Source organism: Lonchura striata, chromosome Z (assembly GCF_046129695.1).
Source record: "Lonchura striata isolate bLonStr1 chromosome Z, bLonStr1.mat, whole genome shotgun sequence".
NCBI lineage: Eukaryota > Metazoa > Chordata > Aves > Passeriformes > Estrildidae > Lonchura > Lonchura striata.
In genome coordinates this window covers 12090123-12117045 of record NC_134642.1, presented here as the reverse complement: position 1 = coordinate 12117045, position 26923 = coordinate 12090123, and the positions used below count along the sequence as shown (strand labels likewise).

The window sequence follows — 26923 nt, the reverse complement described above, 5'->3', positions numbered from 1 at the left end:
TGTATAAAAGATTTAAAAAATGTAAAATGTTCAAAATACATGAAAAATTTCTAGTAGGCCTCAAATTGTCTTTTACAAATTTAATGAATTTCAGGTCCATCTTCCCCTTATGTAATAAAGAAAATCCAAAGTGTTTGGGTGAACAAATGCTATGTGAATCAAACTTGTGCATGTAAAATGGAAATAGCTGTATATCACATATACAGCTACTTCTTTGTCTAATAATAGGCTCTTCCTGTTGCAAGTTAGTGTTGATATGGTTTATTGACCATGAATGCAATGTCATTTCTTGAGTTCTGTGATTAGTTAGGCTCTATATAGTAGTAGGAAATTAAAATTGGGGCAGGTTGTGTTATAAATAAAGCAGTTAGTGCTTGTTTGCCTTACTTAATCTTAACAGAATAAAATGTACAGAAAGTGTTTTATTGCACAACAGGTAGTGTTTATTCAGAATTGGTTTTATTCCTACATACTGAGTCTCTCTTACTGTCATTGCAGAAATGGGTCTTACCTTCTGACCACTTCCAGTTCTTTTTCACAGTTCATTGGCATAATTTCCTAAACTAATACCTCAGAGAATCCTTCCTGTTATCAAAAGTTATCTGTAGTAAATCATGTAGTGCAAGTGTAGTTGGGAGAAAGATTGGGTAAAAATTAAAAAAGATATCCTAAGTTGTCCTAGAGTCTAAATTTGCATCTACATGTATTCTTCATGTAAAACAACAATTACATTTTTATAACAAAGGAATTCAAGTCTGTAAGTGGCTCAGGAACTCTAAACAAAACTAAATCATGGCATTTGAAGCTCTAAAGAAAGTTTCTAGGGCTTTAAATTAAAATTATTTTTCCCAGTATCTGTCATAAGGTAGGTAGTAAACATTCAGAAATTAAATACCATGATGCTTCATTTTTTTTTCCTCCCTAATAGCAATGTGGATTTCGACTTGAATGTAAACAATGTGATAGGTATAAGAAATACATTCCTTCTGAGAAGCTATGCATTCAGTAAGTTTTTATTTTATTTTTTTATTTATTTTAACTTTGCTTATAGAGTTTGTATTTTGGTATTGATATGCTATGAAAATTTAATAGACTAAAGTTAAAATTTAATAGATATATATATTTACCTATTTATCTACATTAAGTAGCTTTAAGTTCTTGTTGCTCATTCTAAATATATGGAGAAAACAGCTGTATGTTTTTAATTGAATACTATAATATTCAGAAGATAAAAAAGACTCCTCATATTCAGGCCCATACTACAAGGGCTACTTCAGGTATTCTGCAGATAATAATGTCATGATAGTAATGGTTATCTAGTGTTGTAGTCTCCAGCTTCTTTTATCTCCTTATAGCCAATGATAGTATGGATGGCTCATAGCCAGCTATGTCTGTATGCTGTTGCAGAGACTTTGCTTGGAAAATCCAGAATACTGCTTCCGTATTTATACTAATCCCAAATCAAAATTCGTTTGTGTCTGCTCAGGAGTTTGCATGTTAGGGAGAGATTGTGAAACAGCCTTGTGAAAGGAAGATAATAACAACAGCATTCTTAATGGTAAACTAAGGTTTTCTTTCTTCGCATTGCAACGTCATTTGGCAGATAAGTACATAAAGGAGTGTGCCTCAGCTTTTTTCTTCTAGGGCATTTGCATTTATTCATTTATCCCCTTCTTCAGTTCTTGCATAAAAGAATTTATTTCTATTTAGGGTAGGTAGTTACCAATAGAAGCTACCTACACTGGTTAATTTTTACTTATATTTCAGTCAAAGTAGTTAGTGTTCCATATTCATGTTTCTAGGAGAGTCTACAGCTTGTCCTGGATCAGTTGGTTAACTGTGATTTTTTCATACATTCAAGAAGGTGTATGACTGGAAAAGGATTTGCTTCCAAGTTTAAAAATATTAGGAAGTAATCATTGGACAGTCATTTCATGAAGTCTAATGTTGATATACTTGTTTGTAGCTTCTGTCACAGATTGTCTTTTCTCAGAAAATCACTGTAGGGCAAACAAATCTAGATGTGAAAAGAGCAGTGGAAGCAGTCCTAGTATCCCACCTTCTCTTCTGTTCTTCTTTTACAAGGCCAGCAAAATCAACTTCATGTTTCCTGGTGAAGGCTAAATAATATTTTCTTGAAGTCAAGGAGTGAGTTAATAGCAAAGAGAGACCTATTATTGAAAATACAATCTTTTCAATGTTCTGGATCTTCCTAAATAGTCTTCAACCTGCATGGGAGAAAAAAATTATCAAATTACCTCTAATGTAGGAAGATGTATTGGTCTGTTTTCCATTGGAACAAATTAGATGCTCAGGCAAACAAGGGACTATCTGTCTTAGTGAATATGATAAAAAAGCTAAAACTCAAAAAATTTCTGTGAATGCTTTTCTGTCTGTTTTGAAGTTAGCTCTTCTGTGTTGGTGCATGAGTGCTTTAGGAAACATTGAGGATGATGAGGCAAGCTGACACAAAATGTGAACAGAAAATGTAGGTAGATTAGGCAGAGCTAGAAGGTGAAATCTATGCTGTTACGTTACCAGTTGTTTGTTTAAGGGGGCATGTCTGATTAACCAGCAGGTTTTGCTAGATATTTTTCAGTTAGTGGAGGCTGAACTTTTTAGCTTTGTGCAAATAACATTACTGAGCATTTTCTTGAGAAAATGTTGTATCAAAATTTACTGGCCATATTGCACACAAACTTTGTTATATACTGATTACAGGCACCAGCAGACAGAATTTACTATCTCAAAATGAGGTCAACTGAAAAAACATGTTTTCTACTGTGACACAAAATAGCTATGTTTGAAACTGGAACCTATTTGCATTTTTCTCTCATGAAAAAATCCTATTCCAATTAATGCATCTTCATGTGGTATCTGTACAGTACCTTTTTGGCATCTCACAATTAGTGTACTGAGTTATATTTTTTAGTTTAACCACTGATGAACAATGTCAGGAATAAGATGATTAGTGGTAAGGAGTTTGGTTGTTTCCAAAAGATCTTCCAGATCTAGTAGGACATTCATTCTGAGAAGAGTACCACTTACATGGGCATATGTGCTGAGCCACTCTGAACATGTTGTGAGAAAATCATGCTTGATAGTTTTGTAGAATAACAGAGCACCCCAACTGATGCAGTTGTAGGATGTCTTTTGTCCTTGTGTCCTCATAAGCAGAATACAAAACTTTGTATAATAAGGTCAGGTTAGAAAAGATACTCCAGAATGCATAAGCTTTTTTTGAATATCTGCTTCTGCATACCTGCAAATAATAAACTATGCTTCAGAGTTTCAGGAGTTTGTGGTAAGTGATGTCTACCTACTATAGATTAATACCTTAATTAGAAGGTTATCTATATTCACCAGAAATTCAGAAGATCATACCTGGCATATGGCTGTATTTATGTTTTTTCTCATGAAATGCATACATATTAATTTAACGAGATACTGTATCTAACATGTCATCTGCATAAAAAGCTAATGAAGACATGGAAAATTTATGTTTGTATGAGGGGTTACTGCTGTCACGTATCCTGATGTAAATTTTAGAATCAGCTGTGTCCTCAAGCCACAATAATTATTTTCCCTGCCTTCAAAGTTTATATAGCCTGAGTAAAAAAATAACATAGGGTCTGTCCTGACAACAAGTATTTTCACAGAAAATTATTACAATTAACTGGAGAGATGTTAGAAGTTGAAAGATGCTTTGCAAATTTCCTCGTATACCTCCTGTAAAGTGTCTGTGGATCTTACTACTCAAAAGGCTGTTTGCAAATGCAAGTACTTTGTTTTGATTTTAATAGGATGGATAGTAATTGTAGAATTCTTTAAGTAAATTCTATAAAATGCCTGCAGAAGGTAACCTTAGAATACAAAACTACCATGTTGATCAAGAACAAATGTTGATTAATTGCTATCTAGTTAAATGTACTTTTTTGAGATGTGTTTATTTTACTTGCAGTTGAGAATCGAGTTCGTCCATTAGTACTTGTTATTAAGAAGTGGGCAAGTTTTCATGAGATAAATGATGCCAGTCGTGGTACTTTAAACAGCTACAGTCTTGTGTTGATGGTTTTGCACTATTTACAGAGTAAGTATTTTTTACATGTTGAAACTGTCCCTTTTAAGTTCATATTTGTTTAGTTTTCCTCTTTAGTGAAGCAGTAGTCGTATCCTACACAGAAATACTTAAAGTGAGTTTTACTCCATTTCATTATGTTGCATTTGTGTTTAACACGTGGACCTGCTCTTTGGAGGCAGAGTTGCCACCTTTAAAAAGGTTTGGAAAAAAAATGTACTTAAAGGACACTGTGTAGCTATAAAACAAACTTAAGTACTACTTCACAGAAATGCATAAGAACATTTACTGTAGTCATCTCTGGCAGCTGCCACAGCTGTCTAGGAAAGAAGAAAAGAAGTCTCATCTAATCCTTTTTCATGCAAAACTGATCAGTCAGCTGTCTTGGGAAGATCAGCAGTCCAGAAATCAAGGAGGAGCTATCTACCTGTGCCTCCTCAGCCTTTTCTATGGAGGAAAAAAAATGGCATGAAAAAGAAGCACTTGAGATGTGGCCCTGTACATTGTACATGCATCTGAGCACCAGATTTTTAGGTTCTGATGTTTTATTCATGCAGATTTAAAGCTTTTTTTCCCTGCTATGTACGTGTGATATTTCTGAAAATAGCCTCTGTCCTAGAATTTCTAGTAGTGTTTTTGTTGATACTGTGGACAGAAAAAAAAAGAACACCTTTCTTTTGCACTAGTGTCCCTGCCTTCACTAGGCAAATTTCTTTTCTATACTTATATTATTATTATTATATTCTTATACTAATGTGGATGTCTTTGGACCCAGGTTTAGTGTGGCTTGAGTTTATTTTGTAGATACATCAGTTTCTTGTACTTGAACTTTCTTCCAGATAATAGGTCTAATTAACTTGAACAGTAAGAAAAGGAAACTCATAGGGCAAATGCTAGTGGTAAGTGGTAATTTTTTCCCTCCCATCCATCCTCTTACTAAAGCTCAATAAAGCATACACACCTAGATACAACACCTTGATTTTGTTGCTCAGATTTTGTTGCCTTTTATGTTAGTGTGGTAGAGAACTGGGCAATATCCAAGATGTTGCAGAAGCATGAACACCCACAAATAAAAATGTTACTGAGGCAGCTGTGGTAATTTTCTTAGCAGTCCTGAATGTATATTTGACTTTTTAAAGGTACTCCAAATACATTCTAAGAATTCTGCTTTTCTGATTCTTAGTCTCTAAGGAAAAAGGATTATGTGACATCTCTTCACCTGTAAGACCTTGTTGGAGAGTGAACTAAGTTCCAAATCCAAGACCTATGTACTGAATTTATTTATTTTTTTCCTTAGTGAATGATGTAGACCAATTTCTTAAACCATGCTGAAGACATGATGTTAAAGCCTTAGTTTGAGGAGTACTCTGACAGTTCTACAGCTGCTTGAGTAGGATGTAAAAACTTAGGGATTTTGATCCATCTATAGGACCACCTTATCTGGGTGATTTTTTTTTTTTGTCTCTAATGTATATAGTTCAATAGATGCACTCCTAATCCATGGTTTTCATAAAAGTGACTAATATTTAGATAATTTTATGCTTGTTAGTATTGTTAATGACTGTATGATCTTTATAACATGTTTGCCATTTAGCAGATCAGCTAACACTATTAGACCGTATTTGTGTATTTTATGGGGATTTTGCTAGCAACGCCTACTAAGTGTGTTGAGCGTTTTTAATAGGTTACATTTGGAGATTCAGTATGTAATCCTTGGCAGCTGAAAAACATGTTCTTTTGCAGTAACTGTAGACTTGTTCATAGAATTGTATTAGATATAAGAAAGAAAAGATGAGTGAAGCTCTAATTTTTCATTAAGGGAATCTAGATGATTTTCCTATAGCCATGAATTCTGAATATGAATTTCAGAAATAAAGCTGTACCCAGCTGCTATAGAATTTTTCATGCCTTTTACATAGAGTAGTGTCTTGATAAGACCTTTCATTAGCTGAATAAAGTTCCTATAGTACTGTAGAGTAAGAAATACAGTAATAAAAATGTTTGCCAAATAACTTATTTTACAAAATGCATGAAAGTGAAGTTCTTGATAAATGTTTTTAAGATAGAATTTCAATGCAACTCTTTGATGTAGTTGATATGATAGTGCTTCCTGTGAATTACATGAATCACAGTAACTTTGAACTTTTTTTTTTGTAGCCTTACCTGAACCCATCCTTCCATCCCTCCAAAAAAATTACCCAGTAAGTGTTTCTTATGGATTTACTACATCATTTATGTATGTGACCCTGCTTATCCAAGTATATAAATTCTTAACAATCTCTAATGGATTAAGCTGAATTAGCAGTCTGTTGGTCGCGTCATTGATATGCTAGATCTAAGTGTGAAAAATATTATTTGCTGCTTTTGATAATTTTTTAAATGAAAATTCTGTTATGTATGGAAGATTGACACACAGAAGAAAGTGCTAATGAAAACTACTAACCTAATTCTCTTTATGCTGGCTTGGAAATATCCCTGTGTCAGCTGTAGTTTTCTGTAACTTTCCTGTATCTTAATGTGTTAAGTAGTGCTTTTTCATTCAGCTCTGGTGCTTCAGAATTCCATACCTTTCCAAGCTGTTGAGTTGCCTGATATTTCCATGTGCAGAAAGTGAGTGATATATGGTTTACTAAGGAAACTTGAGACCTCACAAAATTTGACTTCAGTCCAAAAAGTAAACACCTTTTTGGAACTTTGTTATTGTAGTTAGATCATACTCTGTCCATTTCTGGAGAATCAGTATGCTTTGGTCCCTCCAGAATTAGGAGTGTTATTTGTGAGATCTAATCTAAGAAAAATTATCTAGAAGTAAGAACTGCCCTCCTAAATATTTGTCTGTGCACAGAAGTGCTATTGCTGAATAGTTCTATGCTGTAATTTATTTACAAAAATTCCTTGGTTCCTTCCTCTTTACCTGTCTCATATGTGTCAGTTGAAATTTTTCTTTATTCATAGTTGACGTAATTTGGTGTTCCTGTCTACATATGGGGGGGAGTTTAATGTTGCTAGCAATTGTGCCAAGCTAGTATCAGAAAGCCATTCTGTCTTTTGCCTGTATTTCCCATAATGCTGAAATGGGAATATTTAGTGGTGCTGCACATCAGGGAGAAAATACTTTGGTGTCAGTCATTTAGGGTAATTAAGATAATGGAGATGCAAAAGAAAGCATTGAACAATAATTCACTGCAGTTTTATTTATGTTGTAAATCTTCTTAGGGAAACCTGTGCTATATTTTTATAGTCTTTATCTTTGCCTTTGATTTTTTGATGGTACTCTATACCTTCTAGTTTCTTCATTGGGAGCTCTGAAAAGCTTTTGAAACTATCTTTCATTTCTTCTACACTTAGCTTTATCTGATAGATTTTTGAATTGTTAGATTTGCTAATTACTTTTCCTTAAAGCTTGCGTGCTGTAGTGTTCTAAGTTTTGTGTAGCATGTTACTTAAACAAAAGTGTTTAGAACTGGCTGCTTTTGACTCTTCTGTATTTATAATACAGACATTTATATTTGTAGTGTTCAAACTTTGTAGTGACATCCAGAATACTATAGAAATATTAATGCCTTCAATCATTAAAGCAAATGTATCCAGTACCTTAAGCTGAGAAATCTAATTAATCTAAATGCAAAGTTTTACCTTGTGTTTTGTGAAAATGGTAAATCACTTGCAGGTGAGCAATGCTGTAAGAATTGCATTTTGCCATGTTCTGATATAGATTATACTTGGTTTTGTTGTTCTTTCTTATATTTGGGAACGGACAAAATATTTTAGGATTGCTAACAAAATTAGAAGAATATTTTATGCATGCTTACTACAAACCGAATTGTAAGTATGTTTTTGATCTACTGTCTCCATTAGGAATATACTTAAATGCTTAAAAATTATGAAATTTGAAATTTCTGAATACTAATATTTCAAAGGAATTTTAAATGAAAAATATGGCAAATCAATTTTGGTCTTGTGGCTTGCAGTAATAATTAAAAAGCACAGGCAAATTTCAGTATCAAAAGAAACCATATCTTTTTCTTATGATTGTAGCTGGTCAGAGTTGTGTCTCTATACAAAAACTATACAAACATACTGCATCTTCCCTAAGTACACCTACCCACAGTTTTTCAAATCTGCAGTCATAAAATACTTCCATTATCTAGAGAAAATTGCTTATCTTAAATTGTTGGTGCTATATAGGAGAGACATGCTTACATTGAGGAGGAATTGAAAGACAGATTCTGTGTCTCAGTGAATCACTATTACAAATATGAAGGGTGAGAAGTCCTGGAAAGCCACCAGATTTGCCCATTTCTGCATTCTGTTGTCATGGGGGAGTTTCCAGCTGGTTCCAAGCTGATGTGTTTTGCAGCCACTAGTTTAGAGGGAATATCAGACCACATCAAAGGCAGGGTTGTATTCTGGGGTTTCCCTTGCCCCCTAGCCAGGTGAGGTAGATGGCAATAGCCCACCAAGTGTGTTCATCAGTTTTGAAGTCTATATAGTACCTGCTTCCATTTCAGGACTTCATGGATAAGCTCTAGAGAACCTGTGGTGGATTAAACCATTGTGGCTGGTGAACATTGCTGTCAGTGGCACTCAGAAGGAAACTTGTGCCTGACTCACCACTGTTCAATGTGGATTTCTCTCTCAGGGTTCTTAGGTCAGGGTGACCCCAAGAGACATTGAAAAGAGTCTTTGCTTCCCTAGCCTGAATGCAGCCAAAGAAGGAGCCTGGAATACTTCCGATTGTGCTTTCAAGATTATTTCTTATCTAAACATTCTTTCTCTGATTTGCCGAGCTCTGGCTAGCAAGGAGGCCATAACATTTCTCTCTCCAGCCCCGGGCAGCTCCCACATTATACACTCAAAACTATGTGTCTATGTTTATAATTTCTTCACTAACTCCTATCATCTATGTTAGACAGTGAATCTTTAACTTAAACCAATAGAAAAGTGCCACCATCACACCAAACCAGGGAGGTCAAGACAAAGAAGAAGGCTAGGACACACCCAAGTTCCTCCATCTTGTATCCCCTTGAATACCATTCTAGAAATCCCAAAATTCTACTTTTACACCCTGTGTTATTTTAAATATCACACTACTAAAACCCTTGTGACTTGTAATTCCTCATACAGAGCTGGCAGTTTTCCACGGGCTAAAATCGAAGCCACAGCTGTTTTTGACTTCATGCCAGGGTTTCTGAGACCCCTGCCAGGGTCTCGAGACAGCCAGGGCAGCCAGAGTTATGTCCTGGACTCCAACATTCAAGAGGTCTGGTGTTTTAACTGAAGTCAAGACGAAGTTGGGTTTCCATGAGTGCTCTGGATGATGAACTTCAAGGACTCTAGGATGAGCACATCTTTGTTTCTGCTGCCTCAGTTTCATGTCATGTCTTGCAAAAAGTGGGGCAGAAGGTAGGATGGTCTTTAACATGGGAGTCAACCCTTGGAAAGACACAGTTTGCTTCACACTGAGTTGCACTTTTAAAAAATATAAGCATGAGTTAAATACTCATTTACAAGACTGGGGAAAAGGATATTTTAGCTTATTTTATGCTGATGTTACTATTTTGAATGAAGAATCTTGTACATTCAGAATTAAACTCACTATACATCAAAATACTCAAATACAAACTTTATTTTGATGTACACTTGTGTTCCTTTCTAGTGTGTAAGGTGGAATGAGCATACTTAAAAGCATTTTGTAGCTTGAATATGAAGCATGTTGCTGAATACTGGTATTTCTTGAGAAATCAGTCAATAAAGATAAAAATTAGAGATCCAGCAAACAGAAGAAATACTTTCAGATCTCTTTTATGGGATATCTTAAAATAATGGAGAGCTCATTTATATTTGTTGCCCAATCAGATTCTGAATCTAATTTCTGTCTCTTAAGACAGCTTGAGGCAAAGATGCAGTAAGCGAAATAGGGACTTATTTTAATAGAAACTGAATATTTTGCCTTCTAGAGCAAATTAAGAAAAGAAAAAGTACTTCGAAGGATGCTTTGTAATTCCATTTTTTAGCAATCTCACCTATGTGCAGAATCTGTAAGCTGTACCTTGTTTGTCTAGTTATTCCCTGAGTTCCTCTAGTGGAAAGGAAAATACTGTTACCCTTGTATTACAATAGATGAATGGAGAAGAGTTGAAGTTAGGGGATTATCATGGCTTGTCTGTGGCAAAGCAGAAAAAAGTATCTAGGTATCCCTTAGCTGGTCTGACCTCGTTTCATTGGACAGTGAGTGATTCCTTTGTTTAGAAATGACCTTAAATTACATTGGTAATTGAATTATTGAATATTGGTATATCTTGACAGAAGTTTTCACTAAATCTTGCCAATTTTAAGTAGTAATTAATTTGGTTTTACATGTAGAATATTCTAATATGGTAATAGCAACCGCTTGCATAATAAATTTTCTTTATTTCAGAAAGATTTAACACTTAGTTTTGCCTTCTCTGTGGGGTAATCAGCTACCCACAGTGCATAAAAAATAAGTCTACTAACAGTGTCACAAACATGTGATTAATACATTGCTTTAGTTTTGGTTAGTAAGTCTTATTTTCTTCCACAAAAGTAATACAAGTTATGCCTCTATTTTGCAATACTCAGTTGTCTTTTTTAGAGCAATTTTTATAGTGACATAACCACTAAACCAAGCGGAAATGAGAATTACTTATATGTGTCTCTTAAACTAGGTGGTTGGGGGTTTTAATAGTTAGCTGCTATAGCCTGTAACCTGTGTTTTTACTAATGCATGTGTCTAGAATAATATGCATGTATTTTCTTGAAAGCAAAAGCCTTTCTGAATAAGAAAATCTTTGAGATCATATTGTCTGCCAGTTAAAAAATAGCTTTTTTTTAATATAAAAAATAATAAAAAAGAGCCTAACTTTTTAGCTGCTGAGGATATCAACCTCACCGTGATGGCAGAATTCTCTTGCAATTGAGAAGTTCTCAGGTAATTAAATATTCAAAGTGTAAAAAAATTAATCTTGTCTTTCTTTCCTACTGCCTCCCAACACTTACTACTCATAGTAGACATCTGTTGTAACTCCATTACACTTCTGTATTTTTGTAGGTCAGTGGCCCCATTTTCTTCTTCCTTTCCCCCCCTTCTCTTGTATCTTTTTTCATCAGCTGGTGTACTGCTAATTCTAAATTCAATTGTTCTGACTCTTCTTTGGCTTTCTGTGGGGATGGACAAGAAGTGACTTTCACTGTAGTACCTTTCTGATAAACTTTAGGGTTAAAACTGTATTTACTATATGACATGGGAACAACTGTTCCTTTCTACATCTTTGGATAGTGCATATCTTCTTTTTATGTCTGTGTTTCCATTGTTTTGATGTCGTCTGATGAACTATAAGCTGTTAAATTTTGAGCTTTGCAAACAAAATAATCTTTTATATATAGCATTATATCATAAGAGATCAACCATTGTAATTTTTAGATCTCTAGAAGAATAGCTTTTTTTCCCCAAAATGTGTTGCACAAGGTTCCAGGGAGTTTTGCTGAAGCTGACAGAAAGAAGATGGGACCCTCAAACTTTCCAGTCCTACTGGTTTTGTCACTTAACAGTACTCTTCTCAGAGGAAGCAGTGCCAACTGTGGACATGGAAATAATACTACGCTATGTAGTGCTTCTAGTGCTATTCTTGTACTATAAAGTTTGAATCATGCCTGATACTACTCTTAAAAGTAAAAAATTAATGGGTGGGGAGGGGAAAGAAGATACAGTAATGAGTGAACAGGTTCCTAAATTTACATAAATGTGTGTCTTTATGTGAATGTAATGTTTGCTTCTGTGTATCTTGAGTTCATTTTCAGTAAAATACACAACATTGCTGTAAAACAGTGTTAAAACCAGGTATTAGCAAGTCATAAATATTGTTTCTATGGCAAGAGGAGATATGTTTACTTCTGTGTACCCCAGTCTATCAGAAGAACCTAAAGGATGCAATGGACACTGAAACAGCAGGGCAGTTCTAAAACCATATGTATTTAGTCTTGTATATATTCCTTTTTTGGCTGGCAATAGTGCCTTCTTTTCCTAGCAAATCTGATTTTTTTTGTGCCCCATTATGCTCACCCGCTTTCCCCTACAGAAAAGCATACTTCAGCTGAAATGCAGCATTCTCTGTATTCACGCATTTTTTATAACTTCACTGATGGTTGGGTTTGGATTTTTTTTGGGTTTGGTTTGGTTTGGAGTTGGTTTTTTTTTTGGTTTTTTTGTTTGTTTGTTTTTGTTTTGTTTTGTTTTGTTTTTTTTGTTTTTGTTTTTGGTTTTGGTTTTTTTGTTTGTTTGTTTTGTTGTTTTTGTTTTTGTTTGGTTGTTTTTTGTTTTTTTTTTGTTGGTTTTTTCATTATTGGCTAGAGGAAGTCATACCTGCAGTCTTTATGCTTATTTTGTGGGTGGAACAGGTTCATTCATATGCAGTTTTTAATTTGGTGCCTGGGAGCAATGTTACGCCTTCCCTCCAGATTATTTCTGTACTTTGGTTCAGCTATGGGAAATTTACAATAGGTCAACTTCACCTACATATTTCTCAGCTGAACTGCATTCAGCTCAGTGCAAGCTACCTTACACAGCTTTTGCTCTTGTGGTTTTAAATGCAAGTCTAGTTCAAAGATTCTCCCGTGTTAAAATTCTTTAGTAAACAGAAGTTAACAGATGGTCTTGTATGCTCCTGTGCATACAAGAGTTTAGGGGGAGTAACTAGTATTCAGTGGGGCAGAAGAGAAGTAGTCCTTGGCTTGTAAGTTGTCCTTGAACTTATAATAAGCAAGCAATAGGCAGCTTTCTTACTGTGGAAAATACGTGCATCTGGGTTAAGGTTCTCTCTGTGTATATACATATATATACACTCTGATTTTATTTTGACAGGAATGTTTTGATCCTACTATGCAGTTGCATTTTGTTCATCAAGCTCCACGTACCATTCCTCCTTACGTCTCAAAAAATGGATCAAGCCTTGGAGATTTGCTAATAGGCTTCTTCAAATATTATGCCACAGAATTTGAGTAAGTAATAAGTTCATTTTAGTGGTTTAGAAGATATGAAACTTTGATTCCTTCTATTCAATGTAGCAACGCTTTATAACCCTTGAAAGGAAGAAAAGCAGCAATGCAGGAGTGGTAACTGAGAGAGAGGAAATGAGTGGAAAGGCTAAATAACAACAGGAATGCCAGTAAATTGTCTGGTATCTTCTACTTAGCTAGGCATTCTTTCTTGTAAAATAGTTTGCAAAAGTTACAGAGATTTGTCCTTTAAAAATTCCTGGGGTTTATTATACAGTTACACTATTCTATAACTGCCTATTCATGTGTGAGATCTGTTCTTAGCTGTCATTTAAGGTATCAGCTTTGATATGAATTATTTGGACCTTAAGGGCTGTGCTTGTCTTTTGTCACAATGAGTCAATGGAGGTAACTGGCCAGGTGGCTCCTTACTTCAACCAGAATATACACCTGTACAGACCTCACGTAGTGAGACCTATATTCTCTCATGTGTAGTTGTTTCATTCAAGTTATTGGTTAAGAATCTGAGTTCAATTTTGGCATCTGGACTTCCTTATATAAGAGGAGAAGCTTAAGTTGTGAGGACATCTGAGAAAACCTTAAGTTACAACTGCTTTGCCAGATTGTTACTCATGTATTTCCGAATTTCTTAGAAAAAATGGTTGTTCTTATAAAATATGAAATGGTTGTGTCCCAGTCAGCTTAAAGATCTTCTAAATCACTTCTGAGGCAGTTGTTTCATGCATGTTGCTGTCCTGTGTACATGTATCATCTCCATTTCTTGGAAGGAGAATAAAACATACAATTGGATACTCCTAATTTTGGAAGTGTTTGTAATTTACTTCAATATAAGAAGTGAAAGACCATAAAATCATTAAAGCATTTCAGGGGTGTGCATCACATGTGAAATATGTAAGCTAAATCCCTATGACCTGGAATAATGCCTGAACCAACTGCATTTTGTGTGTGCTTAAGCCTGACTGAGAGATTTTAATGTAAGAGATTTTCTTTCAATGATCTTTGCAGAAAAGAGAATGGTCTTTTGTCTTAAATGTTTCTCCTGAGTACCTGTCCTTTTAGCTGACAAGGTGATGTTTGCTGAAGAGGCAAATGAGAAGACAGTGCTGGAGGATAACCTTAGATTCTTAATTTGTGTGGGATACTACATTAATCTTTTGACTGTACAAGCTATTAATCTTCTTATATATGAAAGTAAATATCTTATCCACTAAGGAATTTTCTGGTTTGCCTGTGTGATGTAGCAGAGATGATCTTGTCTAATTACAGGAAAAATACCTAGTCTGAGTCTTCTGGGTTTGAGTGCTTGTGAACATAGTCAAGACCAGATTTCTGCCTAAGTTGGTGGCTGGTCCAGAACAACTTAATTGTTGTCTGCTATTAGAAAGGATATGCTAAGACATATGCAGACCAAAAATTCTGCAATATCAGTGTTTGAGCTGATGGCAATCCCAAAATACTATTTTTGTGATGATGATAAATCAGGATAAAATACCACGTAAATGTATTCATAGACATGCAGAGGAGCTTCTGGGTAAATGAAAGCTTGAAAAAGTAGATAGTGAAGATAGGATAGTCACAATGTCAAGGGAAGAAAATGTTTCAAAAAGCAGCTGAATAAAAAGAATACCTGATGTGTTCTTCTAGTGTTCAGTATCTGTTAAGTATTTAAACATTTTACTTGTGATAGTCTCTTAAAAAAAACAAAAAACCATAACAATGAAAACAGCCATTAGAATTCCTGTATTGAAAATGCTACTACACAGCTGAGAAGTCATTTGAGGAAATTATGCACTTAATGCAGCAGCCTATATTATTTTTAACTCTTTCTGCTATGGAAATAGAATTTAATCAAGTGTATCCCTGTTTATCTGTTTATACCTGTCAACTATAAATCCTCTTTGAAAGGAATAGGATTGATAGTAAAATTCCATGTAGTTTTGGTCACTGGAGAAGATGAATTAGTGCACCATAGGGAGGAACATGAACATGGTGCTTAAAAGGTTTTGTATGATAGCCAGCCAGCAAAAAGTGAAAGTAGTCTCATGCTAGCCACAGGATCTGTTATCTTTGGTTTGGAGTTGCTTATGGGAACAACAGTACAAATGAGAATCAAAGTAAAAATTAAATACAGAGAATCACAGAGTAATAGAATATGCTCATTGGAAGGGACCCATCAGGGTAATTGAAATCCAACTCCTGGCCCTGCTCGGGATCATCCCTCAGATTCATTCCCTAAGACCTTTTGCCTGAGAGCGTTGTCCAAACACTTCTTGAACTCTTTCAGGCTGGTGCTGTGACCGCTTCCCTGGGGAGCCTGTTCCAGTGCCTAACCATCCTTCGGGTGAAAAATCCTCTCCTAATATCCAAACTAAACCTCTGCTGATTCAGCTTCATGCTGTTACCTTAAAGTCCTGTCATGAGAGTTAAGGGATCTGTGTCTGCCCTTTCCTCTTCCCCTCATAAGGAAGTTGCAGACTGCAATGAAGTCTCCCCTGTCTCCTTTTCTTCAGGCTGAACAGACCAAGTGACCACAGCTACTCCTCATACAGCTTCTCCTCAAGGCCCTTCATGATTCTTGTGCCCGTGCTTTAAACACTTTCCAATATCTTTATATCTTTCCTATACTGCAACACCCAGAACTACCCCCAGCACTAGAGGTGAGGCTGCCCCAGAGCAGAGCAGGACAGTCCCCTCCCTTGCCCAGCTGGCCATGCTGTCCCTGATGTCCCATAGGACATGAGTGGCCCTCCTGGCTGCCAGGACACTGCTGACCATGTTCAACTTGCAAATACACACCACACAGGGCTCTCTTTCTTTTGTGTTTCATGGAAGAACTAGAGTTAAAGTGTGTTGAATATTCTTTGCTATAATAAGTAGCTTTTTCACTGTTTGTTTTCCCTGTGAAACATTTTCTAGTGTCTTTATGCACCAAAATGCTGAGGTTGTATTTCAGACAGTGTGACTGTTAAATGAGGCTATATTTTTATGATCTGTACTGGGCCAATGAACTTTCCCTGTTGGACTGTCATGTGTTTGATGAAAAGATTGCTACAGAGACTGTGACTTCAATTTTTGTAAGCTCCTATCTGTGGAGTAGGATACACTACTGATTTGATACACAAGAACTGTTTCACTGAATGAACGTCATGTGATCAAGAATCATCAGATCATGTGTGAAAATCATAATTTTGAAGAGAATAAATTATTGAAGCCACCTGTCTATAATGTTTAAATACTGATATATTTTATGTGTAATCATCAGGAAGATAAGAGAACTTCTTATCTTTTAAACTTCTCCCTCACTCTAACAAAGGCCATTAGGTATTTCAGTTAAAATCTGATTTTTTTTACTTGATGTAGGACAGGATGCGCTTAAAGAGTATAGCAAAGGAAGAAACAGGAGCTTTGCATTCTCTTTGCATTCTGTGTAGTGATGCATAAGTCCTTGTGCTGTATTGAGTTTTCCTTATGCTTTTAAATTGTTCTATTTATTTATACTATGTTTCAGAAAATTGTTTATGTATTTATACAGTACCTTTTCAACAGTCTTACTCTAGGTTTTTCAGTGTGTTCATAAGAAGTTATTTTTATACCCCTTCATTCCTGTCCCCAGAGAAATGTGGTTTGGAAATTGAAGCATGTATTGGAATATCACACCATATATGACAAAGCCTGTTTTGCCTTTACGGTTATATATTTATCTTGCTGTAAGAGTTCAAGTCTGTGTAATGCTTCTTATGATACAGCTGGCTATGGTAGTGACTTAATTTTTAAACTTTAACTATTTAAAATTGTCCACTGATTAAGTTGTGAAAGTGAGCAAGAAAAAACTGTAGATGTTCTTCAAAGCAAGTATTTGGAAACATGTTTACCAGCCCCTCTGAAGGACGTGTCTGATTTCAAGTCTGCAGCTGTGAGTGAAGGCAGCAGGTTTTCACTTGGCTGTCTGCTTACAAAGTGAGACCTTGAAGCAAGGCGTTGCTGCCTGAAATTATTGCTTTGTGATTACTTCCCTTAAATTTACAATTGCAGGTTAAGTAGCGGTTGTTTAAGATCATTCACTGATTTGTATATGGTGCAGTTGGTAAAAGCTTGCTTACATTTTAATGACAAAATATAAAATTTCAGCAAGATTTTGCTTGCAACTCTTTTAATATAGAACTGGTTAGGTAATAAAGGATCATTTTTAATACTATGTTGAATTAAATATATTTGTAACTTGTATCCATTCTACTGTGTTTATACAGGTGGTTTTGATTTGTAAGAATGCTCTGAAAAAATATAAGTTTTTTATTCTGTTTGTACTGTAGTCATACACACACCTGAAAATGCCTAGTCTCCTCCTTTCAAATACTTGCCTTTGCTATGCAGATCACATACCTAATGCAGTCAGTGACAACAGAAATAACTGATAATTAAAATAGTTGTTTAAATGGCAGTGTTAACTCACGGATTGAAAATGTATGCAGGGAGAATATCTGCTTTATGTTGGCAACAATGAAGTTATTACATGCAAGACAAAGGGGCTAAATTGACCCACAAATAATTTGCTCTTCATAATTAATTTCTAATTCAGTATGACCTTGGTACCAAGACAATTCTGTAAGACTTATAAGATAGAAGAGTTGTTTTTGAATTTAAATTTCAATTTTAAATAAAAGGCTTTTAAGTTCAAACTTAAATAAAAGGCTTTTTAAACAGCAAAAAATGCCAAATTTTTTGTTGATTTTTGCTTAACCAATGTATTATAAATGCATTTATTTTTTTAGCTGAGGGATCAAGTATAGCCTAGGAAAAAAAGATCAAGAGCAGAATTACTGTTTCAAGTGAAACAGTACTGCCTGGTTAAACCAAATACAGATCAAATATTTCTTACATTACTCTGTTTCTCTCTCTGTTTCTCTCTCTGTTTCTCTCTCTGTTTCTCTCTCTGTTTCTCTCTCTGTTTCTCTCTCTGTTTCTCTCTCTGTTTCTCTCTCTGTTTCTCTCTCTGTTTCTCTCTCTGTTTCTCTCTCTCTTTCTCTCTCTCTTTCTCTCTCTCTCTTTCTCTCTCTCTTTCTCTCTTCTCTCTCTCTCTCTCTCTCTCTCTCTCTCTTTCTCTTCTCTCTCTCTTTCTCTCTCTCTTTCTCTCTTTCTCTCTCTCTTTCTCTCTTTCTCTCTCTCTTTCTCTCTCTCTTTCTCTCTCTCTTTCTCTCTCTCTTTCTCTCTCTCTTTCTCTCTCTCTTCTCTCTCTTTCTCTCTCTCTTTCTCTCTCTCTTTCTCTCTCTCTTTCTCTCTCTCTTTCTCTCTCTCTTTCTCTCTCTCTTTCTCTCTTTCTCTCTCTCTCTCTCTCTTTCTCTCTCTCTTTCTCTCTCTCTTTCTCTCTCTCTTTCTCTCTCTCTTTCTCTCTCTCTTTCTCTCTTTCTCTCTCTCTTTCTCTCTCTCTTTCTCTCTCTCTCTTTCTCTCTCTCTCTTTCTCTCTTTCTCTCTCTCTTTCTCTCTTCTCTTTCTCTCTTCTCTTTCTCTCTTCTCTTTCTCTCTTCTCTTTCTCTCTCTCACCACTGGTTTGGATCTCTGATTTTTAAATAAGCTTTTTTAAAAAAGCAAACTCTACACTTCTGCTTGCAGAAAATGTGTTCTTGAGCTGCAGTTTAAGCTTGTTTGAAGCACTAAGCACAGGGATTTTGTCTTTTTGTATATGTGTTTGGGTTGGTTTTTTTTAGCAATTAATCTGAATTAAGTGTGTGTTGATGGTTGACTATTAAAAGACAGGATAGGAAAGTATTTGATGCTTGATATTATCTCTATCACAAAAGTAGTCTACTGTGGAAATTAAGGAGAGGAAGGATTGTACGTTAGAATAAAGGCTTTTGTTTACATTGAATGCTAGAAAAGATCATTATCATTACTAATTTTCTAAAGAATATACTAAAGGAAAGCTAAATATACACACTGAGGTATCCTAGATCTCTTAACATGCTGTGTCCTCAATTTTTTAAAAATGAGCCCTATTCATCATATTAAATATATGTGTTCTGTGGAAGTAGTTACTGAGTTCCACAGGAATTCCATAGGAGGCTTTAATTATGAGTTCCATAGAAGCTTTTAATTGCGAGTTGTATTCAAGATAATTTGTAGAATTACAGTCAGGACTTTTATCTTGTTGTTGTTGACTTAATGGAATTGCAATAGCAGATCTGTGGTCTAGGGAGGACAGAATTCTTTCAGATTTAACTGATGAATGAACTCACTCTACTAGTGCATTTTAAGGCCATTTCTTCTTTTCCTTGACACATGGCAGAAGAGATTGACCCCCACCTGGTTACAGCCTTGTAGTTGTAGAGAAGGATGAGTTCCTCCTTGAGCCTCCCTTTGTCAAGAATAAAAAACGCCATTTCCATCTGCTCCTCATAGGACTTGTTTTCTGGACTCTTCCTCAGCTCTTCTTTCAACAAACCTCAGGGTCTCAGTGTGTTTCTTGTAATAAAGGGCCAAAAACTGAACACAGGGTTCCAGGTGTGACCTCACCAGTGCCCAGTGCAGGGGGACAATCCCTGCCCTGGTCCTGCTGGCCACACCATTGCTGATCCAGGCCAGGATGCCATTGGCCTTCTTGGCCACCTGGGCACTGCTGGCTCATGTCCAGCCACTGTCACCAGCACCCCCAGGGCCTTTCCAGCCCCTCTGCCCCAGCCTGTGGAGCTGCCTGGGGTTGCTGTGACCCAAGGGCAGCACCACCAGCTTGGTGTCACCTGCATCTCATGGAGTGACCCTCAGGCAGTATGCACTAGTAGAGTTTCAGATTAGGTATTAGAAAATGATTTTTCACTGAAAGAGTGAACAGAGTAAAGAGAAAAATTGGAATAAGTTACCTAGAGAAATTATGGAATCACCATCTCTGGAAATGCCCAAGAGATGTCTGGATTGGTACTTGGGAATATGCTGTAGGGGTGGTTACAGTGGTGCTGCTTTGGCATTTGGATTAGATGGTCTTAAAGGTCTCTTCTACTCTGAATGATTCTGTAAATCCAGGCGCCACCATATCAGTGAAATAGTTGGATCACCAATACATCACCACATGTCCTGATTAAATGGGTGGAAATAGATGGGCAGTGTGCTTCCAGCTGTACTGGTCTTATGTACACCTGACAGAGCTGGGCTGGGTACATCAACCACCTGCAGTAAATCTGTAGATATAAACTGTGAAGATACAAACAGGACTGGCCCCAGTACTGAGCCCTGGGGAGCAGCACTGGTGACTGAACACCAGCTGGATTTAACTCTGCTCACCCCACTCTCTGTGCCCAGGCATCCAGGCAGTTCATTATTCAGTGAACAGTGTAACTCCCCAAGCCATCAGATGTCAGTTTCTCAAGGATAATGCTGTGGGAAATGGTGTCAAAGATATTATTAAAGTTAATACATCCACAGCCCTCCCATATCCACCTTGTCACAGAAGGAGATCAGTTCTTCAGTCAGGATCTACCTTTCATAAGCCCCTGCTGGCTGGACCCAGTCCCCTGACTATCTTGGATGTGGGATATGATGGCACGCAGGATGAACTGTTCTCTTTAGTTAAAAGCAGCTGAAAGGTGGCTGGGTAGATAAGAACATAAAAAGTGGTTTTGTTTTGATTTCCATTACATTTGGGATATTGTTGTGCCAAGTGTTATAAAGATGGTGGTGTATCATAAAGACCACCCTATAATCTGCCTGCTGTTCCTGTTTAAATGTGGTAATTTCCATGTTTTGTTGTTGTAAAGATGCCTGCAGAAAGTGGTAGAGAGTTGTTGTACTTGCAGATCTAAAATTAAGCATATATAAAGTATTGAAACTTTCTAGTAATAGGTTTCTTGCACAAAGAAGACCTATGAGCAAGGTATTTCTACATATCTTTATACTATTGAGTACTGTTTATGGAATGCAGTATGTGACTTGTCTGCATTTATTCCCTACATTCCTTTTCTTCCTACAGAAAATTCTGAAAATTTTCATTCTGTAATTTATTTTGAACTTAGAAATAAATGTAGGTGACAATGCAAATTGTCACAAAGTTTGACATTGTTAGTAAAAAAAATTCCATTGTGAATATATGTTACTTATGGATAGCTGATGCTCTCTTTTGGAGATGTTTTTTGTATTTGAACTTCCGTTGGTAGAAAAATTTTCTTATTTCCTACCCATGATGTTAAACTAAATTACTGATGGTTATAAAATACTGTGTTATCCAGGCTTATGACATTGCAATCTGACAATTTTTTAACGTAAACTGATACTTTGAATTTAGAATGAAGACATAAAATTTTTCTGCAAATTGTCTTCTTTTTCTTTAGTTGGAGCCATCAAATGATTTCAGTTCGTGAGGCCAAGGCTATTGCAAGACCTGATGGTATTGAATGGAGAAACAAATTTATTTGTGTAGAAGGTAAAGTGTGAAGCTGCATTATAATTTTTAACTGTTAAGGCATTAAATTTATAAATATATCAATTTGATTTTACCTTAGTTGTGTTTTTAGAAATATATTTCACATGTGCATTATGTAGAGAAGGAAGTTAACCACTGTTAATAGTTCATATCAGTCCTGTCAGAAACATTTGAGAAGGAAGCTTTAAGCTCTAAAGTGTTTAAAAATAGTACTCCTGACCTTCTCTTCAAGAGCAGTCATTGCCCTGTTTTTGGAACAGGGCATAGGATTTTGATAAGGAATGGCCTTTATACCAGTAGTGTGTGTTTTTCTGCTCCACAAAAATAGTTGTCAGTTTTGCCAAGTTTGAACTTCTGAAAAAACACAGCAGGCACATACTCAGATTATTCTTGAAGAATATTCTTTGTTCTTGAAATGCTCTGGCATTGCAGTGATGTTGTAGGTTATTTGTACATTGATCTCCTTGTGGATACTATTTTTGGCTGGCTAGTGAATATAGGATTTGTGGAGAGACTACATGATGCCTTCCAGAATTGGAGGGTAAACCCAGGCTACCTGTTGGAGTTGCAGGTCTCAGCTGTCTCAGTGCAGAACTGAATAGGAGCATTATACAGGCAACCAGATTCATATGCTAGTAACACCTTTCAGCTGTTGTGGGGAATGTACATGGAGAAGATGAGCAGGTAAGCATACATAGGAGATAAAGCTTGCACTAAGGAAAGAGATTATAAACTTAGAGAAGGATTGAGATGTTAGGAGAAAGAGAAGAGACTGAAGGGGCTGAGAGTTGCTGGTAACTGGAAGCAGTTGTCACAAAAGGGAGAGGTGGCTGCAAATCAATGAAGGCTGTTAGGATAAGGATATTAAGGGTTGATGTCGCAGGATGAAATAGGAATATAACTTGAACAGGAGACAAATGGTGTAGGAAAAGTTGTTAGACACTAAGAAGATTTTGCTAGGGGAGGAGAAGACCAAGACAAGTCCTATGGCTGAACAGACATTCTTCAAGATTGATGAGGTTTAAGGTTGGGGTATGTATGTACTTCCCTGCATTTGTGCTGCTCTGTGCAGAGAATCACCTTCAGTCTACTTCACATGCTGGTGAACTTCGTTATTCTGTGGTCCAGAGCTCATGGACTTGGCCATAGTCATATCAATGTCAATGTAAAGCCACATGATGGGATTCCTGTTCTTTATTTGACTCTTTGGGGAAAAATCAATAGTTGTAGGAGAAGAACACACTGAAATATAGTTGAACTGAACTCTGTGGTCTTAGAGTTGAGAAATATGAGAATCAGAGTATCCGCACAGCTGAAATGATTCAGAATAGCATAGTGAGGCATTGCCAAGGCTCTGGTCTGAATGTGGGAGGTGGGAATGCTGGGCAGCTATGTTTGCTGCTGTCACGTGATGCTGATCCACTGTGTTCCAGGGGGCTGTTTGTTTCAAGCTTTCAAGTATTTTATGACATTACAAAGTGGTTGAATAATTAGGTGTCCTAGTTTAGGGCAAATTTTTGAGAAAAACCTCTGGAAGAAGCCCCCAGAAAACAAACCCCAACGGCCCCTCCCCACCCACCTAGTTCAGGAAAAATTTTCTCTGAGAGAAGTGGAAAAGAACCTGTTTATTTAACAAACAAAGCACTCCCCAGCACCAAAAACAAATTAACAACACCAGATGACAACAAAACTCTTTCACCACTTTGAAGAGATGAACAAATCCAGAAAGTCTCTCCTGGGAGTGGTCTCACAGATCTGGGTGCTGGGGATTGCTCTGGGCACTGGGGATGGCTGCTGCAGATCACAGAGTGCAGGCTCTTGGTGTTCCTCGGGGTTTCCAGGGTCCCAGTCCAGAGCAGGTTGGATGGTATTCAGGAAAAGAAAAGGAGAGGAAACAGTCCAGGGAAAGAATTGGACTGCTTAGCTAAACTAACTAGGAAGCAAAGGCAAAAGCAGAAGCAAGCAAAGCAAGCAAGCGAAAGCCAGCAAGCAAAGCAAAGTCAGCCAGCCTGCACTGGCCTCTTCTAGACAGCAGACCATGGGGGGAGGTGAGCCAGCTGATAACAAGGCAAAACAAACCTTCACTTTCAGAGTCAGTTCTGAAAGCACAGAACATAATATCAAACATAAGCAGAACACATGACTGGGGATACAAACACCATTATGTCACCCCATGACATTAGGTTAACTTTCTGCCAGGCTGAAAAATAGAATACACATCAACATACAAAATAGACACTCTAGATTTTTAATTTAATGGTCTTGATTAATTAGAACTTTTCATTAATGTGTTTGCCTTTGAGCTGTTAAAAAAGGCAAAATTATCTATAGGTGACATATTTGATTCCTTCCTTAGTTCAAGACTTAATGGGTTTAGCCTCACATACCATGTTTTTTACTTTGGGAGGGAAAAATCTCCTACTTTCGCTCAAAGCGGACTTCATAAAAGCTATTACACGGAACTAGGTTAACAAAGTATGTATATAAATTTCTGTGTACTTGAGAAGAAGATTGCAAAAGTTAGGTAAACATGCCAATATATTCTGTTTTCCATGTCTTTGTCAAATTTTCCTGTTTGCAGAATAATAATTCAGTAATTGGTACTATTGCATTTATTTTTAATATCTAAAATATATTTGTTGATAGATTACACAAGCCTGTGCCTGCAAGCTTCCACAATTCTCCATGTAGTACTGTATTTAGATTAGCTCAAGAAAAACTGTTCTGTTTTAAATGTTATGGGCCTTAAGGCTGATTTTCACATATAGTTTTGCTGTTAGAGAAACAAATATAGTATAGATGCTCTTTCCAGACACTTTAAAATATGATAGGCTTTTACCATGATGGGTTTACAGAGATACAGAGAACCCTGCTTTTAGATAATATTTTGAACAATCCTTGTCATAAGTTCTAAATGGCTATTGACTATTCTAGTTTGAGTTTAAATCTTGTCTGTATCAAGTAATATCAAATACTCTCCTGTGGGAGAATAAGAAAAGGTAGAAATGTGGCAATTTTATGAGATAATTATATTGGTAATAATTTAGGGAAACAAAATCAGAAGCCATCTAAGCTGCACCTGATTCATATTTGTAGTTTCAAGTCTTTCAGGTCCACATCCTAACAATAATTCAAAAAACAATTCCTCAGGGCTTGGTTAGCAGCAGTTCTGAAGTTGTGTGACATTTGCATTTTTATTTGGAAAAATTATTCCCTTTAACCTTTCCCTCAAGCATCAGTGTTAAAGCTGTGTTACTTTTTTCTTTTAATATTCTCATCTCTGTGTGTGAACAAAATAACTTACAATAAACTCTTACTGTCTTGATGGTTAGAAAATGTAGTGGTGTAAAGAGTAGCTGATTGTAAAATTATTCTTTACCATCAAATTTATTTTATACAAGTGAAATGGTGTATTCACATAGTAAGGCACATGGAGTTCTTAATTACACTAGATTACTCTCTCAGATAATGGGACTGACAATATAGGACTGTATGTTTTATTTGGTTGACAGTTTTTGTTCTAAACTAAAAGTATGATGCATTCTAAAATAAAGGAAATCTGCCTGTAACTGTCCACTGAAAACCAGGTAATTTGAAGAGAATCTTTTTAGAAAACTGCTAAATACAACATTTATTGCATTAAAAATTGTCTTAGTTTTCTTTAATTTAAATAGCTAGCAGAAATAAAAACTTAAAGCCATGGAGTGCGCACCAAATTTGAAATTCCAGTCTAAAGGCACAAGCCCTTCTGGTGTCTGTGTAATGCTTTCTTTTGCTATACATTACTAGCTGAATAAAAGTAATTAATAACCAGCTAGACAAAAAAAAGTCTACTTCTGTGGTTCTCTGGTCCTTGAGGACTTGCCAGTGTGAAATACATACTATTGCTTAAGCAGTTCTCTATTAAGAAAAAAAAGACTATAAAATCTGGTTTGTAGCACACTGTAATGCAGAGTCCCTGCATCATATTTTTTTAGTATCAGTTGCTTTAATGTTGGCAGCCTTATTGGTAGCAAGAAATACTTTTGTAATCTTGCAATTAAAAAAGTTCCAAACTATTAAGTTAGGATAAAAAAGGGGGGGAACATCACATTAATTTGTAGTCCATTAGTGCAAAGTAGAATCCCCAGATGGTTAACTTATGAATGAATACTGCAGAATAGGTATGAAGTGAATATGTCTTATATTAAAGTTATAGTAAATATTTTGCTATATTTTCAGAATTTCACTGAGAAACTGTTGAATGAGATTAATCTAAAGTGAATAGTTCCAAGAGTCTCATGTGTAATAAGTTTCAAAATATTGTAATACGCAAAATCATAGTCTGATATGTTATCACAGACTATTGAGCTGTAGCAGATAATTACTACTGCATAAACCCAGCACAATCATAGTATGCTTCAATAGATAATAATAACCTGAGTTTATTAGGAATTACATATCATTAGAGCATTCATGAATCATAGAATGGTTTCAGTTGGAAGGGACTTTTAAGTATCATCTCTTTCCAACTCCCCTGCCAGGGACAGGAACATCTTTTACTAGATCACTTTTCTTGGAGCTCCATCCAACCAGGCCTTGAGCACTTCCAGAGATCACAGCTTCCCTAAGCAACCTCTTCCAATGCCTCACTACCTTCCCTGTAAAGAATTTCTTCCAAATATCTAATCTTAAGCTTGCCCTTTTTATTTAAAGCCATTCCATCTGGTCCTATCACTACATGCTGTTGAGAAAAGTCCCTCTCCAGCTGTGTTGTAAGCCCCTTTTACATACTGGAAGGTGCTATGAGATCACTTCCAGAGCCTTCTCTCCAGATGGAACAACCCCAGCTCTCTCAGTCCGTCCTCTCAGGAGAGGTGTTCCGTCCCTCTGATCATCTTTGTGGCCTCCTCTGGGCTCCCTCCAGCAGTTCCATGCCCTTCCCATGCTGGGACCCCAGAGCTGATGCAGGGTTCCAGGTGGGCTCTCAGCAGAGCAGAGCAGAGGGGCAGAATCCCCTCCCTGGCCCTGCTGCCCACCCTGCTCTGGATGCAGCCCAGGACACGTGTGGCTCTCTGGGCTGGGAGTGCCCATGGCTGGGTCATGTCCAGCCTCTCATCCCCAGCACCCCCAAATCCTTCTGGTAGGGCTGCTCTGAGTGACTTCTCCCAGTCCATAATCGTGTCTGGGATTGTTCGGACCCAGATGCAGCACTTTGCACTTGCACTTGTTGAACTTTCATGAGATCCTCATTTGCCCACTGCACAGATTTGTCCATGTGTCTCTGGATGGTATCCTGCCCTATAGTGTCAATGGCACTGCTCAGCTTTGTGTCATCTGCAAAGTCCCTGACAGTGTTCTCCATTCAGGGCATTCAGAGAATTCAGCGTTTGGGTGGGGTTTTTTTCTCCTCTTTTTTATTGGTT

At 36.6% G+C, this 26923-nt stretch overlaps 1 protein-coding gene across 4 annotated transcripts in view; it reads left to right on the top strand.

The window, feature by feature from the left end:
* The window catches only part of TENT2 (terminal nucleotidyltransferase 2), a 48538-nt gene that overhangs the window by 15332 nt on the left and 6283 nt on the right, over positions 1-26923 (top strand). For 3 of the 4 annotated variants that reach the window (XM_021531123.3, XM_021531121.3, XM_021531122.3), the window contains exons 9-13: positions 929-1005; positions 3962-4090; positions 6236-6279; positions 12960-13096; positions 21427-21518. In XM_021531123.3, coding sequence (XP_021386798.2) covers positions 929-1005; positions 3962-4090; positions 6236-6279; positions 12960-13096; positions 21427-21518 — 479 coding nt within the window. The remainder of the gene's footprint in view (positions 1-928; positions 1006-3961; positions 4091-6235; positions 6280-12959; positions 13097-21426; positions 21519-26923) is intronic. The other variant, XR_002465515.3, reaches the window with a different exon arrangement.